A 21,050-nucleotide genomic window follows, 5' to 3' on the forward strand; every position below is an offset into this window, starting at 1 on the left:
CATGCACAGGTTGCGATTCGGCACTTCTGCGCATGCGCAACTGCTGAAACCCAGAAGTAACCCGTTCTGGTACTTCTGGGTTTCGGCGGGTGCGTAACCCGAAAAAACGCAACCTGAAGTGGCTGTAACCCGAGATATGACTGAACATGGTACACAAGAGGATAAAACAGGTAATACTGAGAAACAGAAACACACAAGCTGACTGGAGAAGTAAGTATCTGAATATTCATTGAAATAGGAGAAAGCCAAAATAAGAGAATCAATGTTGCGTAGAAGAGAGGATGGATCCAGAAGAGCTGGGTTCAAAGCAGACCACCATTATGACACTCACAAGTTGGCCTTGGGCCAGTCTCTGTGACTCAGTCTAAGCTACCCTCTAATGAGGGCAATGTGCTGGTACATGTTCAACACCTTGAGCTCCCTGGAGGAAGGGTGGGATAAAAAAATGTGACACTCAATTATTTACTTCAGCTTATCCCACAGTACTCTGGGGGAAGGCTCCTCTTAGTCTTGCAACTGTAGATCAATGTGTGCATTCAAGCTCAAAAAAGTGGCTTTGCTTCCTGCTAACCTCACATATTTGTTTAAACACAAATTTAAGTTGTTCAGTTCTCACATTCAAGACACATCTACATGGAAGGAAAGTCCCATTGATTTCTGCTTATGATCACAGCCCATGCAGGCAAGCAAAAGTACATTACAGTCTACTTTAATAGAAGAAGCTTCTACCAATGAAGCCCAGAAGCACTGGTCCACTGCCAAGAGCATTGGCTGGTAACATATTACTGCAGCCAGGACCAAAGGAGGTTTTCTAGTGCTTACAGCAATATCAGAAAAGGGGGAAAGCACAATCAGCAAACAGATCTATTGTTCTGGTCACCGACAATACAGTACTTCAGATCTGAGGTAGGTTAAACTGACCTGGGGAATAAATCAAAAAGCAGTTTCTTAGCAAGAGCACACAAAGCCCAATTTAAGCAAGCATGAGCACATAACTAGTTTTACAAAAGCAGCACACTGGCAGCTATACCTTCTGCATATGGATTTAGGACAGGAGTGGGCAACGCGTCCTTCAAGCAGGCTTTGTATAGCTCAAGGAGTCATATTAATCCCACCTTTTTACTCTCAAGCATGTGCTTTAAGTCTTTGTAGCTATGCTGGCCCCAGAGGGCAAGAAAACAGAGAAGGTATATGCTGGAAGTGAGCTTTTGAGTTAAATACTCATTGATGCATTGGTGTTCAGATAAACACAGTCTAGGAAAGGAAATGCACTCATGAGTTGGAGTGGCTTCCCCAGTTAATTCTGGTTTTAGCAATTTGGCTGTCAGAAGTAAAGCCACCACTAGCAAGGACCGGGGATGACAACAGAGTACCTTCACCCATATAGATCTCAAAAATAATGTCTTGCTGAGAATCTTACTCTCTACATCCAAGCGAGCCCAACTCAAAAGGTATTTCACTCCAAGCAACAAACAGAACTGGGATGTTTCTCATCTTAATTCAGATTGTAAGAAGAGCTTACAGTCTGAATTACTTCCCCAGCTGTTTCGTACTTGTTTGGCTTACCAAAGGCTATGAGTAGAGAATACTCATTTGAAACCAGCTGAGTCACAGAAGAATCTTTGGAGGGAGCACAGTGCTCTTCTGCGTTCTACAGACTGGATGAGCCCACACCCTGCATGGACTCGCCTACACTGTCCACAGCCAAGTTCATGGATAGCATCCTAAAACTGAATCTAGTTTCTCAGCATGAGGCAAGGCAAAAAAAGGAAAGCTAAAAGAACATGCAACAAAGGATGCCTGCTGAATATCTAGGAGGACCATTCTATGTTCCAGTAATCCCTGGAGTGATCTCATATTGAATGGAATTACTCTGTGAGATTTGCGCCAGCAGTGTTGCTTTTCCACCTGAGCATATATGGCCTCCTAAAAGCTACAATCCTTTTATTTATTCTTGAACTTCAAACTACCTGCATGTGTAACCTCGGTTGAGTCACAAGTAGTTGTTTCAGCTACTCACTCAAATAATTAGATGGGTAGGACCTGCTCGGAAATGGAGCAGTCTTTCAAGTCTTGCTTTATTGCCGGAGAAAGTTATTGGGGGGAAAAAGTAAGAGTCAAGTCTTCAATTCTTCAAAGTAACTGTCCAACCAGGTCTTCTATTCTTCCAGTAACTGTCCAACCAGGTTATCAAGTGATACCACAGCTATTCACAGATAGGTATTCAATTAGCTTAACTGTCAGGTGGCTGGAGAATTTAGGTCAGAAATGCTTCAGGTGAGTTTTTAAGCACAACTATAAAAGTTCACTCAGCTCTCAGTTCACACATCTGTAATTGCATTATCAAGCTACACAGGCCAGCCCAAACTACAGTGAATTTACATTTAAGAAACCTCAGGCAGAAATCCTGGAGTTCAAAAGTGTTGCAGTTTACTTCTCCAATGACGGCTTTCTGAACTCCAAAAATAAGCACTTATCAGGAAAAACACACAGGAGGATTAATCATGGATTTCATGGAGTAGGGAAGCAAGGATCAGATGCTATTAAGATAGGGAAAACTAAATAGTCAGTTCCAAACATGATCAGCTGTAAGTGACCCCCCCCTTTCACAAACTGTGGTAGAGAATTTCCCCATGTTCACCAAATTGCTATACAGGGAGACAAAAGAAGAGATTGAATTTTAAAGGTACCCATGGCAGCCAAGCAATTGGGTGTTTCTTCAACATTGATAGCTACTGTATATACCACCCTCACAGATGCATGGAAGCAAATCCTCATCTATTGCTAAAACATGTACTGATTACAGTTTTGCATCTCTTACTGTTGATTAAAGCAATTCTGTAGGCAATCATTCAGTGCCTGATTTTATTTATTTTATATTAAACTATACATTTCTTCTTGTACACCTTAAGCTTTTTAGAAAAGGTAACAGAAATGTAATAAATGCTGTATATTAAGTCATCCTATAAATCAGCCTTGGAACAATATAAAAGGTAAGGAACCACTTGAACCTAGCTCTTCCTCCCTTTGAAGCATTAAAATACCAACTCCTGGCTTTCTCCTTGTCATGACAAAACAACCATTTTTTGTCTACTGAATGAAGCTAACCGGTACTGCTAAAACAGTGGAAGTGAACAAAAAATTAATAATGTATTCATGATTTATATTAATTTTCACTGCTGATATGAATAAATCCTGTGTTAGATATACCCTATTCCAATATACCAACCTTTTAAAAGGAATTGCTTTACAATGGATCATAACCAATGAATACTTATTCAGATCAAGATAAGACAGATTCCCAAATAATTAATTGGCTTACTGCTCATAGATTCTAAACTTGCAAATCATATTTTAGTTAATTTAAAAATGCGCAACAGTTAAGTCTAATACTTATGTGGAATCTAAAACAAGCATACAATATTACTTAGTTGTATCAAAAAAAATTCTGAACAAATGCTGACAGGAGATAATGTCATGTGTAACGAACACTCTTCCATCTCCTAAGACTACCTGAATAGCAGCATGCTATAGTTTCTACATCTAAAGCAAAAAGAACAGTAGCACTTGGCAGCTTTTCCTTGGTTTTCCAGTAAGGCTGAAATTTAGGCACTATATTCATGTGCAAACAGCCTCTTCTCCAGGTACACTTTTACACAGTTCTTAATACCTCCAGTGGACTTTGCTTACTACAACAGTTAGAGGTACTAGCCCACACCATTTACGTCCAAGCTTAAATATACAGAAAACACAGTGGAAGCAACACAGATGGGGAAAACCTCACATACCAGCAGCCTAACTCTTTGCGTGCTTACACAGGAATCCCACGGAAGGCAATTAGTCTTCCTTTCCAAGTGTGCATAGGATTGCCACCACCTGCCACTTCACTTGCAAGAGCACTTGTACCTTGATTAAGAGGTGATCTTTCTCCTCCATCTTCTGGGAGGAGGAGGGGGAAGAGAGAGAAAAGAGCAAAGATGCTGAAGTGTTCTGCATGGATGGGACCAGAGAAGAGAACAAGCAATTAAGGCTTGTTACCTAAACAAGCAAGCACTATGGAGTGTGCTCCCAACAAAAGAGCAGACCTGATGCTGTTAAATCAAAGGGGCATAAAGATGAGTTGCAAGCACAATACCTTTCCTTCTACGGGTCCCCCATATGAGAAGGCAGACTCATAGAAAAATCAAGAGCAGCCTCTATCAACCTGCATTCTTCCCTCAGGACACCCCCAGTCCTTGGGGACCATGACTTCTGCCAGCTCCTGCTTACAAAACTAGTAAGTTCTGGAGGTTGTCCTTTTTTCCTTAAAGTCCTCTTTGCTATAAGAGAAAATATGCACACTCACACTTTTATACACACAAAATGCTGTATCGATGAGAAGAAGTATTTATTGACATGAAGACATTAAGGAAAGCTAAGACAGGCAACAGTGATTATATCTCATGCTTTATGAGCCACAACTAAGAGCTTCAGTTTTATCTGCTATTTGCACAAATATCTAAAATTCATTTCTGCCTGTACTCCAAATTTCCAAGAACTGCAGATGAGAGCACGCAAGATGTTATACACATTAGGGGTTCTTATCCAGGGGCTGAAAAGCCATTTTCCAATAGCCAGAGTGAAAATGTAAAACAAAGTTCACGGAATATCAAGAGAAACTGACCACAAGGGCAGACAGCAGACTGAATATATAACATGCTTTGCTGAATAGTTTGTGAATTTTGCAGCTACAGAATAGACCCTCCGAAGAAATCATGGCATGGTTTCTCTTAAGTTTTATATTCTTGTGGCAGCAAAAATTCAAAATATGATAGTTATATTTGCTAAAGTAGCAAAATAAAGAAAACCCCAACAAGGATTCCAAGGCAGGCACTAGTGTTTCTATGGGCTGCACAACACCTTATATTCTTTGACATCTCCACTGCCACTTTATTCTCTCTTCCTTTTTTTTTAATGTTAAAGTATAGAATTCAACCAAGCACTAGGGAGATAACAACCTCCCCTTTCCTCCTGCTGTACAATGTTCTGACCTTCCAGAGCAGTTTTGCAGGAGGCATGGGGTTGGAGAGGGGGTGAAACCATATTGTGCTAGCACGAGTCCTTGCATTGGCTTCCACTAACAGAACAGGTTAGCTGAATTCAGCCAAATATGTCTACTCTACTTTTCTTTATAAATTCAAAGAACCTTACAAAAACATTCAAAGTAATTACAATAAGATCTTTTTAAAAATAATAATAAAATGATAGAACAAGGGCAGGTTAACACAACTTTTAAAGCAGGAAGATAAAAGCATCAAAGCACATTAAAACATGAAGAAAATAAAAGAAAAAAGGTTTAAGCAGCATGCCTGAAGCTGAAAAGTGGAAGCGGGAAACTGCAGGACTGGCAGCTGAATGAGGCCATCCAGGCCTCTCTGTCTGCTCCTGGAGACACTCTCCAGACAATGCCCCCTTCTCAACATCCCTGCTTCACACAATCCTTGGGTATTTTTGCCTGGCTGGAATGTGCCTTTAAACCTCATTAATGACTGGAATAAAAAAGGAGTATAGAAAGAAACCAGCTTACTGCCCCAAGGTAAAATTTACCTGTGCTGCTCTTCCCACTTTGCCTCTGGCCCTGCCCACCCCCCATGTGGCCCCCAGAACATTGACCAGTAGGGAATGTGGTTCTCAAGCTGAAGAGGGTTCCTCACTCCTACTTAGAACAGAGGGAGCCAGACACAATTCTATAAGGAAAGAGTTGCATAGCCTGGATACTAGAGTAGAAAAAAGATTCATCCTATGTCCCAACCAACCATACCTCTCAAAGTGGTGCAATGTATAGCAAGGTCTCTGATGTTGAACCAGTAAGCTGGTTTCCCCCTCAAATAATGCCAACTGAATAATTCAAGCCATAACATTTTCATAATACAATCTCAAACTAAAATTCATGTTTAAGCAACTCTTTTGCCACTATTTTCATGAACAAGTAGATTTTTGCAAGGATGAGGAACTACATATGGTTAACTGAGAAGGGGAAATAGACACAGTGCTTCAGGGCGCTCGATCTGTACGGCTCCAGTTAATGGGACATTTTGCTGAACTGTTATTGCACCACTCAGTTCACAATCATGAGTCTTCAAAATCAGAGAGTGAAACATACCCTGATGCTTTAAGTATTTTAACTGCCAAGACATTACAGACCACCTTATGGTGATACCAGGTACCGTATGGGAAGTTAAACATCTGAGCAAAGCATGAGCCTGCCAGAATAACCAATTAAAGGATTCCTCTACAATTAAAGGCTGGTCAGTAAATAGACAAATAATTAAAACTACTAGAAGAACTTCATAAGACTAATGCAGGCCCAAAGAAGTCAAATCTCCATTTAGCATTTAACATTGCAGAGGAAAACAACACAGTATAACAGAAAAGGGGAAGAAAGTTACATCCAAACAGGAGCACAGAAGGCTTGCCAATGAAGACACGTGTTCAGACTAATGATTACTGATGAGAAAGCAGGAGACAATCCCTCTGATTCCTTAATATTCAAATGACTACTATGAGCTGTGTTTTAAACTACAATATAGGAAATCCAAACCCAATAGGCCATTAGCTTCTCTCTCTTTATCAAATTAGTGTTTACAAGCTATCTGAGAGATGACAAAGAGCCCTTGATTGGAAAATGGGATAGAATCTCTTACTAATGATGTATGTACATGCAGAAAAAGAAAGTGAGTGTAGAGGATGGAACAAAATGGTTGGAAGTACTGCAGGTGCCCGGAAGCTGCAGCACACGGCCTTGTAGTAATTTAAAATATAATGTAAACAATGTGAATGGCTTGGGTTTAAGAAGCATATACAAATCAGTAGGAATCAGAAAGGCGTGTGTGTGTCAGGGAGTGTGTGAAGCAAGAAGACTGGTAATCACTATATGGAGCAGTCAGTGAGAAAGGAGAGGGAATGCAAAGAAACCAATTTTCACCTTCTGTAAAATGAACTCCATGACATGGTGGTGACATTTTATCACCCACACAATAAGGGAGTCAACCCCTGATTGGGAGGTGCACAGAAGTTGGTCTACATATGGAATCTTTGGGCGGGAGGCAGCATCTCTGAAAACTGTTTGCCTAAGCCTCTTTCAGAACCATTTTGAGGGACAGCAACCTACCACACAGCCCTACGCTTCTAATTTAACCCATCACATCTCGCAAGGAACCCAGGCTTCGAAACAGCAACCTTTCCCTCCTAGTCCAACTCTGGTCATGCAGCAAGGCTATTCTCTTAAAAGCAAAAATGACCAGTAGTGATTCTCAGCATGCAAAGATTCTAAACACAGATTTGAGCACGAAGGTACAGTCAAATGGTAACAAATCTGTTCTTTCTCTTGCTGCCAGTAGATGCTACCGACATGCAATATTTATCCCTCTCCCCTACATGCTTACAAAAGGATTACGTCATCAAGCCAGCCAGACATGGACCCAAAACATCCAGTCATGTTCCGGTCCCTTCCGTGCCTGCCAGTAGCAAGAGAGGCTTCCATAAGCCTCTTGATGAAAGGGGCCTGGAGCAATCAGATCCCTAGAGCACGAGATCATCATGCCATACCTAAGAGAACAAGCTAAGGTGGGGGATCCTTCAGGAAAAGGGAGAGTAAGCAGAGCTGCAGAGAAGAAACAGCTGAGCAAACAGAGGGTAAGCAGCTTCCCTGCAACAGAAAGAGTCGATAGCAAAAGGGGCTTCCCGGCCCCCTTTCCTTCCACGGAGGGGTTTGAGAAACCTTAGCACAGGCAGATGTTGTTCCTCCTTATGCCAGCACAGCAATGTGCCTTAAAGTGAGACCAGTCTCACCACTGCTCAAGGACAAGATTTCCTTTGAATCCTGAGAAAAATATCCGTTTTGGATTTCTGCCTCTGTTGATCTTTTAAAAATAAAATTGCCTTGACCCTGACCTTGCGCTCCTGAGATGGGCACTGGGCTCTCAAGGCTTCATTGGGATCCTAACATCCACTGGAGTGAAATCTCTAAGCAATGCTTCATAACAGTCTCATGGAAAACTATAACCCCCCTCCCAAAAAACCACACTCCTGAAGAAAGATTCTCCAGGACCCTTGGGACTACAGCTCCCCTTATGCCATACTTCTCACCTGTGCATTTTTTGGGGGGTGGGTTGGTAGGAGCAAAGGTAGGTCAATCACCCCACCATCAAAAAACGAGTGGGGTGTCAGCTTCTCAAAACTTCCTTTTGAAGGGGGGGGGGAGCCGGAGGAGAGGAGGGGCCACAGAGGAGAGACCTCAGTTCAAATCCTGGCCAAGTAAAAGCAACGGGGAAAGGATGTTTCTCCACCAGTGTCCAAGGCAGGAAGAGGAAAAATACACTTTGTGATTATTTTTTTTTGGGGGGGGGGAGGGTTGCTGCGTGCGGCTGGAGATACACCCCCCCGCGCGCCCATAAACGATCTTCTCCCCTCCCGCCTATTTCCCCTGATCACTTTCTCCTCCCCCCCCCAGCCGTGTCCTTTGCGAAGGAGGCCTGGAAGGGCGTCTCCCCTCCATCTACCCCCCCCAAGGCCGGGGCCGAGCCTGCCGCAGAGGTGCGGCCGCGCAACCCCGAGACCCCTTAAGGGTGGGGGGTGAGGAGCCCCTTCCTCCCACCGCGGGGGGGGGGCTTAAAGGGCTTCTCGCACTCTATTCCCCCCCCCCAAATATTTCTCATATCGAACCGCCCAGAGTCCTGCGGGAATAATGTTATTAATAATAATAATGGGGAGAGAAAGAGCAGCAGGTGCGTGTGGTCATGGCCCCCCCCTCAGAGAGAGGATGCTGAGGGGGGGGGTTGGAAAGAGGCGACTTAGCCCCCCTCCCCCCATTATTCCCAACGGCCGGGGCTCCTGAGGGGACTCACCAGCGGCTGCATCTCGGCTCTCACGGCGGGCACTTGGAAGCGGTCGATCTCCTCCATCATGGTGCCGGCGGGAGAGGGAGCCGGGCCGGGAAGGCCGAGCGGGCGAGAACCGGCAGCTGGAAGAGGACGACGAAGGAGGAGGAGGGAGAGGAGGAGGAGGCCCAGCCGCCACAGCCGCCGCCTCAGTGTCGCTGGGGCTCGCCCTCCGCTACTGCCGCCGCCTGCCTCATCCCCTCAGAGATGCTCCTGGCGAGGAAAGGAGAAGGAGACGCGCCTCAGAAAAACCCTCCACAGCCGGCCGCGGTGACTCCGCCCTCTCAGTGCGCACGCGCCAACTCGGGTGGGAGGGGGGGAAGCGCCGCTCCGGTCCCTGGAGGCTCTCCGGCAGCCCCGTCACGCGCCCCGCCCACAACATCTGCATATTCATCAGAGGGGCGGGGTTGCGTGACGGAGCGGCGCTCGCTCTCCCTCGGCTGGACCCCGCCTTCCTCAGGAGTCCTTCTCTCCGCCCATTGGCTCTTTGACCTTCCAACTCCGGGACGGTGGGTAGACGGGCGGTGGACGCGGCCAATCTCAGGCGGGCGCGCCTTCTTGTCAATCTCTGTGGGCGAAAGGAGCGGCGGCGGCGGCGGCGGCGATGGAAGCCACTTCCGTTTGGTTGCCATGGATGCCGAGATCAACTTCCGGCAGCTGGCCGACGAAAGCCGGGCGTGAAAAGAAAGAGAGGAGGATTTGAAATAGGGAAGGAAGAGAGTCGGGCGACCACCGCCGGCCATTGACGCGGAGGGAGGAGAGCCGCAGAGATGCCCCCGAAAGAGCATGTCAAGCGCAGGCAGGTGAGAAAAGGGAAGGAGGGAGGTCGGGCGTGACGTCACCAGGTGATTTCCCCACGACCCCCCTGTGATTGTTGTTGTTTTGTTGTTCTTGTTGTTGTCATACTCTCCAATGAAAATAGGGATGTCCCATTTTACACTGATAATTTTACTCTGGGCAGCTTCCAACATATATAAAAACAGAATTAAACATTATTATATTTAATCACAATAATATTAAATATTTTAAGAATAATAAATGTAATTTTTATTTATACCCCACCCTCCCCAGCTAAGGCCGGGCTCAGGGCGGCTAACAAGCAATAATAAAAACAAATTGAATGAATACAACTTAAAAACAAAATTAAAATACAACATTAAAATATTGAAACCTCATCGCAGGAGGAGAAAGGAAAAGAAAAAAGAAAGAGGAGGGAATCAAACTGGCTCCAAGCCAAAGGCCAGGTAGAACAACTCTGTCTTACAGGCCCTACGGAAAGAAATCAGATCCTGCAGGGCCCTGGTCTCATGAGACAGCGCGTTCCACAAGGCTGGGGCCAGAGTTGAAAAGGCCCTGGCTCTGGTTGAGGCTCATCTGACTTCCTTAAGGGACACAGGTGGCACTGTGGGTTAAACCACAGAGCCTAGGGCTTGCCAATCAGAAGGTCGGCGGCTCGAATTCCCGTGACAGGGTGAGCTCCTGTTGCTTGGTCCCTGCTCCTGCCAACCTAGCAGTTCGAAAACACATCAAAGTGCAAGTAGATAAATAGGTACCCCTCTGGGGGGAAGGTAAATGGTGTTCTCTAAATCAGGCTTCTCTAAATCAGGGATGTCCCTGGGAAATAGGGACACTTGGAGGTCTGTGTTGTTGTTAATTTATTCCATTTCTATTTTCATCTATTATTTAAATTTCTGCCTTTCATCTAAGGCTCACAGGGTGATTTGCAATACAGTGGTGCCTCGCAAGACTAAATTAATTCATTCTGCAAGTTCTTTCGTCTTGCGAGTTTTTCGTCTTGCGAAGCACGGTTTCCCATAGGAATGCATTGAAAATCAATCAATGCGTTCCTATGGAAATTGCCTTCAGACCAGGTCCGGGGACAGTCTGTCCCCCGACCTCTTCTGAAGGCTGGGGGGGGGGGCGGACAAGGGCTTTTCTACCCACCCCCAGCATTTTAAAAAAACCCCGGGACAGCAGAGGACTTCTCCGCTGTCCCGAGGTTTTTTAAAATGCTGGCGGGCGGCAGCGAAGGCTTCGCTGCCGCCCGCCAGCATTTTAAGATCACCCCGGACAGCCTACGCTGTCCCGGGGTTTTTTAGAATGCTGGCGGGTGGCAGCGCTGCCGCCCGCCTGCATTTTAAGATCACCCCGGACAGCCTACGCTGCCGCCCGCCAGCATTCTAAAAAACCCCGGAGATTTCCCTATGGGCTTTCTTCTTGCGAAGCAAGCCCATAGGGAAATTCGTCTAGCGAAGCCACGCAAAAACCGAAAAACCCTTTCGTCTTGCGGGTTTTTCGTCTTGCGAGGCATTCGTCTTGCGGGGCACCACTGTATAAAAATGCAAAAAATACATACCATAATGACAAACAAAAACAATACCCCCCCTCACAGTTTAAAAGGCCATAGATTGCTTAATTAGCTGACGCCTGGGAGAAGAGGAATGTTATTTGCCTGATACCTAAAGATATGTAATGAAGGTGCTTGGCAAGCCTCTTTGGGAAGAGCATCCCGCAAGCAGGGAGCCAACACGGAAAAGGCCCGTTCTTGTTTTGTGCCCTCTGGACTTCTCATGAGATGAGGTGACTTTTGGGTGGATTTGTCACTGGTTTCTCATCATCCTGGGGGAAAGTTACAACAGAGGTGCTTTAGGGTTCTGTCTTGGGCCTGTTGTTGTTCAATGTATAAAAAGACTTTGATGAAGAAATTAAGGGGATGTGTATCCAATCTATCGATGATACCAAACTGGGGGTGGGGGTAGCTAATGCTGCAGAAGATAGCAACAGGATTCAAGATGACTTTAACAGATTGGAGAACTGGGCCCAAACTAACAAAATAAATTTCATTTTTTTAAAAATGATATTTTATTAAGTTTTAAGAGTAACAACAAACAGAAAAAGGAAAAAAACACATACACAAAAATATAAAGTTATAGAATACAAAAAGTGCAAAAATTTAACTTAGAAAAAAAGAAAAAAGAAAACACCAAAAAAGAAAAGAAAAAGCACATTGGGGAAAAAACAACAACACAAAAATCCCTCTTTTTAATTCCTCATCTTTGATTCACTTATTTTCCTGACTTCCTCACATCTCCCTTTTTTGTATCCCTTTTAAAAATTAGTTCAGCAAATTCATATCCAATTTAGTTTATCTATTATCAACCCAATCTTATTTTTTACCTTTTTGCTAGAACCCCTTCAGTTCATTTCAATGCCATTAACATTCAAAAATTTTACAATGTTTCTGTAGATAAATTTTAAATTTCCTCCAATCTTTTTCCACCAACTCTTCTCCCTGGTCTCGGATTCTGCCAGCTAACAAAATAAATTTCAATAGGGACAAATGCCTGCACTTAAACAGGCAGGAAAAACCAGCGGCACAATTATAGAATGGGGGACACCTGGCTTGACAGCGGTATGAGTTTCCTTGAGAAAAATCACATTATGTGAGTCAGCACAACAACTGTGCCACTTACTGACCACTAATATTTTGCCAGCTGATAAAAGGTCACAGATATGGTGATTTGCCTCCTACAGCACTTAAGGTTCCCACATGCATCCTTTCCACCTTTTCCCTCAAGGATACGGGTGAGAGGAACATCAGCAGCACCCCCATCCTGTGTTGTTCCTCATCCTCTCATGAAGGGGACAGCCCATGGCCAGGGTGGCCTCCTAAAGGGGAGGGGTGTCATTTAAAAAGGGACAAAACGTTATGCTGATCTGCATAAAATGGGCACCTATTTCAATTGATGTGCATTATTTATTTATTTATTTATTTATTTATTTATTCATTGCACTTACAGTCATACTTCGGGTTGAAGTAGCTTCAGGATGAGTATTTTCAGGTTGTGCTCCACGGTGACCTGGAAGTAATGGAGTGCGTTACTTCCGGGTTTCGCTGCTCGTGCATGCGGTCAAAATGACGTCACACGCATGTGCGGAAGCTGCGAATCGTGACCCACGCACACGCAGGTTGCATTCCCTTCAGGATGTGAATGGGGCTCTGGAATGGATCCCATTCACATCCAGAGGTACCACTGAATATCTCACTTTTTCTTTCAAGAAGCTCAAAGTGTCATACTATTTCTTCCTCTTTTTCTCTTAAATCCCAAAACAGCAACCCTGTGAGGTACGTTAGTCTGAGAGAAGCAGATGCTATACCTCAAGGCCATCCAGAGAGCTTCATGGATTTGAGCCCTAGTCTCGCCCAAGTCTTAGTTTGGCAGTCTAACCACTACGCTGCACTGGCTAACTATAGAGAGATACATTTAGACGTAACTAAATTTAGATGGAAATGCAACCCACCTCACCCTAGTGACCTGTGTGTATGCTCACCCTGCTCCCCAGGTTTTGATTTGATTTAATATTTGTATTCTGTTTTTCCAACAACAAAAATATTTTGTCTCTTGAGTGTTGGATTAGCGTACATGTACTTCACTTACAGTTTTATTCAGTAGTTGCAGGTGTGGAAGTGTGCGTGCAATGACCGTGTAATGTTCTCTATCATTATATAGCACAACAATTCTCTATTATCAATTGCAGTGCATCTGGGTTTGCTGTTGCCCCAAGGTAGACTCAGATTTGGACAACTCACTGGTCACCCCACTCCAAAGAGGGAAGGCCTCAACACCTGCTCTACTATACCTTCCTGGTCTGGGGATGACTGCCTTATACCTTATATCTCCTGCTTCAAAGTCACGTAGGAGTATGTGACTCCAGAATCAGCTACAGGCCCTTTAAGGTTTGCAGACAGCTCTTCCAGGGGGCAGAGCTGAGAACAACTGTAGTTCAGCCTGTAAGGCGCACAAGGAGCTGACCAGGGTCCTTGATTGGCAGATCAGAATCCTGGACAGCTCCAAGGAGACCCTGCAGGCTGAGATATGGAATGCTGCACAGTACATATTTCTCAAAGGACTTGCATCATCCAAAGAAACCTTTGGTTTTCTCTTGCTCTAATGTACTGGATTGCATGGCAGTCCTTTTATGTCTGCCCCAGCAAAACTGAAGGCAAGAAGAATTTCTGGAATGACCTCAAATAATACATTCAACTGCTCTAATGGTTCATCTGCCAAAAGTCACATTTGCTTGAACATACAGTAAAGGATCAATTTAGATCGGTTTGTTGATGCTGCGCATTGTCAAATGAATGGTGCCTTTCAAACAACCCTGGGTGATTGGTTTTGGGACCATGAAAACTAATGACTCAGACAAACTTTGATTCAATGGTGTATGAATCATATCTGTGAAACATAAGGCAAAGTGTTGCAAGGAAGTTTTGCAGAAAATGTGAGCAGTCTCCCAAGACTATAGTCATAACCCAGCAGGTGGTTACAGAGATGCTTGCTATTTCTAGAGGTTTATAAAACTATCTTCCAAAAGTTCAATGGCAGCTCTGTGTGTCTCAGGCAGCAGATTTAAGCACACTGGTGAATAGGGGTGATTTAGCTACTCTGCTAGTAGCCGCTGCAGGGAACACTAAGAACTGCATTTCTTCTGCTTGTTATAGTAGCCTTTCACTGGTATGTGTAGGCTTGCTGAAATTTAAAACAGGATTAGGAAATGGGCTACCTGCCGAGTTTAAGTACACATCAGCCTTTGCTTTTTCCAAAGACACAGCAATAAGGACAGAAAGATAAAGTGCTGTTACCAGGCAGGATGAGTCTAAGATTGAATCTGCATTCCCTACTGCCACCACTGCTCTGACAGAACATGAGGTGGGATGAAGAGACTGCAAGTTGCAATACCCAGTTCTGAAATGGTGTGGAATGGAAGAACCTGGAGCTGGTATTGCTCCTGACCCATGTGCATACTGACATAGCAATGGCAATTGCAACTCTCTTATTTGAAACCAGTGGCTCAGTTACACACCTGCATGAAGACCATTTATGGTCCCAGGGTGTTTTGCAAACATATCACAGTTAAACCAATTTGCATTTAAACCACAAAAATAAAACAGGAAAACAACTCGTGACAAAAAATTAAATCAGCAGCTCGGAACAGCAATTCAGAAGGAGGGAAGACCCCCCTTCACCCAAAGGCCTAACTGAAGAGGTGGCCTTAATGTGCAGTGAGGGTACAGAACACACCATGGGGGAGGTCATTCCACAGCCTGAGGCTCACCGGGGAGAAGTCCAATGAAACACTTACATGGAGTTTAAGCCTGTCAGAATTCCCCCCCCCCCCGACATGATTTCCTTAAGAAATGAAGTTTATTGATTAAAAGCAGAAAATATTAATATAGACTCATCATCAAAGAAACAAAAGGCAAATTGCTGCTTCTGATCTAATAACTTACATTTGGTGATGATAGAGCAGGACTTTTTAACCCAGCTGGTTGCAGAAGGTTCCTAAGAAGGCTCAGACACGCATTCTTCCTCTGCCTCATTGGTAAAAACACTGCTTGGTATTTCATTCTGTGTTGCCAGTAGGGAGTTCTCTCCAACTTACTCTGGTAACTGTTGGAATGCTGCCATGGAAGCATCCCAGGGATACTGCATTGGGTTGACCCATACACACACACACACACACACACACACACACACACACACCTATAGCATCATTCTGGAGCAACACTTTGTGCTGATTGCAGGGGAACTCAAATGGCTACCAACCAGTACTCCTTTCAGCTGCACCCTGCCTTGTTGCTGGCCCATCCCATTCCCACCTCCACCGTACACCCCATCACCAATCCTGCTCACTGCTGGGCCACCCAATAAGCCCACCCAGAACCAGCTCAAACTTTGGGAAAGAAAAGAGCAGGAGAAATGAGGGCCTAATGACATGTAGGAGAGAAGGAGAAAGGACCTGGTAATAGCGGAGGGATAGAGGGGGTTGCCCAGGGCCCCCACAAAACTGGAATCGGCCCTTCCCTGGGAAATGTAGTTTTCCTGGGGTATTTTAACTCTTCTGCATGAATATCGTGTCCTGGAAACCATATGGCCTTTAGCTCCATAGTTTCCAGAAATATTGGGGTCCGTGTGATGATCCAGCCTGGTGGCCTGGGAAACTGCAGTTCCCGCTGTCTCTGGCACCAGGTATGCTGCCACAGCAGTGTTCCAGCTGGTACCAGGGTGGAAGGTGGGTGAGGCCCTCCAGCTGCCACTGCTGCCTCTATAAAACCACCAGAATTCCCTGCTGCCTCTACCACAAAGCCAGATAAATGGGAAAGGTGTTTGTGTTGGAAAATTCCATTCCACCTTTAGTTGCAGACATGGAACTGTTGCATGTCACATGTCTGTTTACATACCAGCACGGCTTGCTGGGAACTTCCATTGTGTGTATAGCTTTTGCTTTTCTCTGTCTCTCTGAGAAGACAAAGAGAGAGACAACATGTTTCTTTGTCCTCATTTATGATTAATAAATCCGTAGTTGTAGTATGCTTCCGCAAGCCTCACGCCTATTCTGGGTGCACAGTTTGCTCTGCTGATATAGCGTGCCTGGCTTTGAAGCCCGGGTCGCTGATTTACATCGGAGCAGAGGTCGATGGGTCTTTGCAGCGGGATGGCTGGAAGGAGACGACCCAGCTGGGGCTAGCCAGCTAGCCTTGCGACCCTATACATGCCGATAGTTTGGAGCAAGCTACAGGGTGCATGGATGTGGGCTCGGGAGGCTCACAGAGATTGGAGTAGGTGTTTGGATTGCATCACATTCTCAGTAGTGTCACTGTAAGTGTTACCAGGTCCAAATTAGCCTTAGACTAAGCTAAGTTATTCATCTCTCTCTTTTTAGAAGGAGCAGCAGCTTGGTTGGCTGAGCTCGGATCTGAACTGAGCCATCTGTATTTCACTTTTCACTCCTTCCCATTTTTCTCTTGGAAGCAGCTGCCTCTTTTTGTCCTAGGTACTGCTCTGCCACTCTCTGGATTCTCTGGTTTTATTGGAGCTGCTTTTGCGGTGTTACTTCTTCTGTATTTGTCCTGTATTTAAGATTTTGGTTTACCGCATGGTTTATTTCTGGCCTGTTGACCATAATAAACAGAGGATGACAATGGTTCTGAGCATCCCAGAGGCCACTCGTTCTGCCCAACCTTTCTTGACATAAGAGCCGCTCTCAGCTGTAACTCCCAGAGGCTTTATTGTCCCTAAGCCTCTGTTCAAGGCATTTTGGTATAGAGAGCGATGCTAATATATTATTTATTCAGAACCTATAATTAGCTAACAAGTAAAACTTGGCAGTATATTCTGAAAAGTATGCTTTTATAGACACGTTCTTTATCTCTCAAAGCTATAAGTAATGCTTTATGTTACAACATAATGCATATTTTATGGATTGCCATATTCCCTGCTGCAACTGCTGTTATCTTCTCCAAGCCTTTGCAAATAAAACAAGTTATAAATATAAACAGATGAACTGAACGGGACTAAGCATGCAACTTCGCTGGGTTTCAAGCAGCTGACATTTATATGTCCTGAGGAGCGCTTTCTTTCAAGATGGAAGTCCAGGAAGATCGCAGGATGTATAGCTTTGTTGGCTGCGGCTCTGAAATTACTTCTTTTGACTTCAGTATACTTCAGGGAGAGTGCTCAGGATTTAAAAGCTTTCAGGATCACCTCTAGGTGTCTTCAAGCCCAAAGAGAACATATTTCATGCTTAATGGCCACATCCTATCCCTGGCTTTAGCCAAGGCTGGTGCCTCAGCAAACACAGATATATTTAATATGAGGCAAGCTTTTTGCCTGCATGGCAGAGCTTTCCAAACTGTGCATGGCAACACTTTACTGTGTTGGCTGCAGTGTGTAGGTGTGTCGTGTGAACGCTCCTCCTGGGGCTGGAAAGGGGTTAGTTTATCACCTCTAGTTTGCTAGTAAAACAGAATTACTGTGTCACAAAGCTCTGCTGCATGGGTTTGCACTGGTTCCAGGCAAATGGAACGGGAAACCATGGCTTTTTGAATTCTACGCTGCAGTCTACATGTGACCTTTGCCGTTTTGTGGTTGTTGCATTGCATGAATGAGCCTCTTCGGGGCACTGGGGATGAGCAACAGGGATAGGGGGCCAACTCCCAGCACCTAAGCAAAGTGATGAGGGGGCTCTGTGAGCTCAACAAACCTTGTGTAAACTTTCCTTATGATTTGATTTTTGGGTGGGGTAAAATTGAATTCTTTCTTCTTTTAAATGCCAGCATGTCATGAAACAGTTTCTGATCATCTAACACTAAAATTACTCAGCCCCTTGATTGCTCATCATGAGAAAGAGATACAGTTTGCACAAAACAGCAGAAGAAGCTGTAAACCTGTACCTGAGTTGTACCACTTTAGAGTATGGCTACATATACATACATACAGGGATGAGGGTGGCGCTGTGGGTTAAACTACAGAGCCTAGGACTTGCCGATCAGAAGGTCGGCGGTTAAAATCCCCGCGACGGGGTGAGCTCCTGTTGCTCGGTCCCTGCTCCTGCCAACCTAGCAGTTTGAAAGCACACCAGTGCAAGTAGATAAATAGGTACTGCTCTGGCGGGAAGGTAAACGGCGTTTCCGTGCGCTGCTGTGGCTTGCCAGAAGCAGCTTAGTCATGCTGGCCACATGGCCCGGAAGCTGTACGCTGGCTCCCTCGGCCAATAAAGCGAGATGAGCGCCGTAACCCCAGAGTCGGCCACGACTGGACCTAATGGGCAGGGGTCCCTTTACCTTTACCTTTACCTTTACCTACACACTATACCAGGGGTCTCTTGTTGTTAACTGCCGTGGCCTCTTTTCATTGGAAGGGCAGGATATCAATTTAATAAATAATACACAGTTCAGCTCTCACACAGCTATGATCTGCAGCAGCCTTAACAAATTATAGCTCCCAGGACTCTTTGGGGAAGCGATATGCTTTAAATGTTTGGAGGGATGAAGAGTTATTTCAGAAAGTGCTTGTTCAAATGAGAACAAAAAGACAAACTTTTGCAAAAGAAATGCAAGCAGACAATAAGGGATGCAAAGGAAGAAAGAGAAGGAGAATTTGAGGAGCAGGTATGGTTTTATATGGCAGGGTTTAAAATTAAGTGCCCCCCCACCTGTAATCTGAATTGGTACAGTCCAAGTACAAGTTTGCCATTTCATTTGGTGTTTATGAGATGTGAATCAGACCAGAGATTTAGGGCTGAATTGCCTTTTGCGGCATGTCCAGTCTCTTCTTATGTGTAGCTTTGCTTTTGGGTCTTTCCCCCATATAGTTAAAACAAATTTACTGAAATTTACTTGATTGCATTTTATGTCAAGTTAATTGAAATATGTGTAACTGCCCAAAACAATTAGCTTCCAATTGTCTTGTCAATGCCTTTCCTGCCAGATAAATACTTTTATAGACTCATCTGTGGAGGCTAATGGCAGCCGGGCTTTGTTTCATGCTTTAAATTAGCAATTTGCTGGTTGAATTGGGTCTAAATTAATCTGTGCTTTGGAAATCTCTTATCAATTGTATTCCCTAAATCCCATTAAACTAGCATCCAGTAGGCTCATTGTACAAGAAAATGATCATGACCATTTCTCTCCCCCATGTGAACAGAGGGCCTTTTTTTTTCATTTGGCACTCAGATCATTGTAGAATATTCTTTGCAGCTTGGTCTCGTGGATTGTTATAATGTGACCCTTTCATGGGCCAAAATATCAGGCCTCCTTGATGGTTGTTATCAGTGCTTTTCCCCCCTTAATAATGCTTAGGGGTACTTTCATTTTTCTACTCATATTGAAATAAAGGTAAAGGGGACCCCTGACCATTAGGTCCAGTCGTGGCCGACTCTGGGGTTGTGGCGCTCATCTCGCTTTATTGGCCGAGGGAGCCAGCATACAGCTTCCAGGTCATGTGGCCAGCATGACTAAGCCGCTTCTGGCAAACCAGAGCAGCACATGGAAACGCCGTTTACCTTCCCGCCGGAGCGGTACCTATTTATCTACTTGCACTTTGATGTGCTTTCGAACTGCTAGGTTGGCAGGAGCAGGGACCGAGCAACGGGAGCTCACCCCATCACGGGGATTCCAACTGCCGACCTTCTGACCAGCAACTCCTAGGCTCTGTGGTTTAACCCACAGTGCCACCCGCATCCCTTTCATATTGAAATACTGCCCCTCAATGAGGCCAAACTTAGATTCACAAAATGTTTAGGGGTATGCATCCCCCCCCAAAAAAGCACGGGTTGTCGTCCTCAATGTGCATATTACCGTATTTACACGAATCTAATGCGCACCTCAGTTTTCAGAACCTTGAAACCAAAAAAGTATTTGGTGGCGAATGTTAATGAGCCATCAAATCCAATGCACACCCTAATTTTCACGTCATAATGTGGCCCAAAAAAGGTGTGCATTACATCTGAGTAAATACAGTATATCTGGGCAATAACAGTGGGGTTTATCAGGCTGGAGGTGTGGCAGCTTTTTCCTCTCTGAAAGTTTCTGTTGCTTTCCAGAACTGAAATTATACAGTTCGGGTTGCGAACACTGCCGGTTGTGTGTTTTCAGGTTGCGGACCGCGCCGAACCCAGAAGTACCGGAACGGGTTACTTCCAGGTTTCGGCGCTCAAGCATGCACAGAAGCACAATATGACATCACGCACATGCGCAGAAGTGCTGAATCGTGTCGTGCGTGCGCAGACGCGGCGCTGTGGGTTGTGAACGCTGCGGGTTGCGAACGTGCCTCCCGCACGGATCACGTTCACAACCCAAGGTATGACTGTAATGCCTAGTTCTCTTGGTAACATTCTGCTTATTTTTATCAGCAAACATATACCACTATGGATTCAAGTGTTTCAGTAGATAATGAAAGACACAGAAAAGTTTTTCTGAATATTTTCTGTGGAACAAACTGGGATCTCTGGCTAATGTAGCCATTCTTGACAAGTGTTCCTAGTTCTTCTTTGATCGTCAAAGGACCTTGTGTAAAATTTGACCATGTTTGACCCCATCTTAATTTTTTTTTTCTAGAGCCAGCCTACACTTAAACCTTCCAAATCAACTATAAGGAGACGGGTAAGAGATTCAATTCTAAATTCATTTTCTTGCAACTCAGGGCAGCAATCTTAGTGGATTTTTGTTTGTTTGTTTTGGAATATGAGTGTGTTTAAAATGGCAGACTTGGGAGAGAACTGGATTAAATTTATTTTGTGCACTAGCACCTGAATGAATTTACTAGGGAGTAGACCTCACTGATTTAAATG

At 44.7% G+C, this 21,050-nt stretch overlaps 2 protein-coding genes across 3 annotated transcripts in view; one reads left to right on the forward strand and one right to left on the reverse strand.

The window, feature by feature from the left end:
• FAM219A (family with sequence similarity 219 member A) overlaps positions 1-9,207 on the reverse strand; it is a 55,059-nt gene extending 45,852 nt beyond the window's left edge. Inside the window, exon 1 of one of the 2 annotated variants that reach the window (XM_081930060.1) lies at positions 8,886-9,207. In XM_081930060.1, coding sequence (XP_081786186.1) covers positions 8,886-8,945 — 60 coding nt within the window. In that variant the 5' untranslated portion in view covers positions 8,946-9,207. The remainder of the gene's footprint in view (positions 1-8,885) is intronic. The other variant, XM_081930059.1, reaches the window with a different exon arrangement.
• Positions 9,208-9,505: 298 nt separating this feature from the next.
• The window catches only part of DNAI1 (dynein axonemal intermediate chain 1), a 156,462-nt gene continuing 144,917 nt past the window's right edge, over positions 9,506-21,050 (forward strand). The window contains exons 1-2 of the mRNA XM_081929717.1: positions 9,506-9,721; positions 20,818-20,862. Coding sequence (XP_081785843.1) covers positions 9,689-9,721; positions 20,818-20,862 — 78 coding nt within the window. The 5' untranslated portion in view covers positions 9,506-9,688. The remainder of the gene's footprint in view (positions 9,722-20,817; positions 20,863-21,050) is intronic.

The sequence above is a fragment of the Podarcis melisellensis genome (genome assembly GCF_964234715.1).
Source record: "Podarcis melisellensis genome assembly, chromosome: 11".
In the NCBI taxonomy this organism is placed as follows: domain Eukaryota; kingdom Metazoa; phylum Chordata; class Lepidosauria; order Squamata; family Lacertidae; genus Podarcis; species Podarcis melisellensis.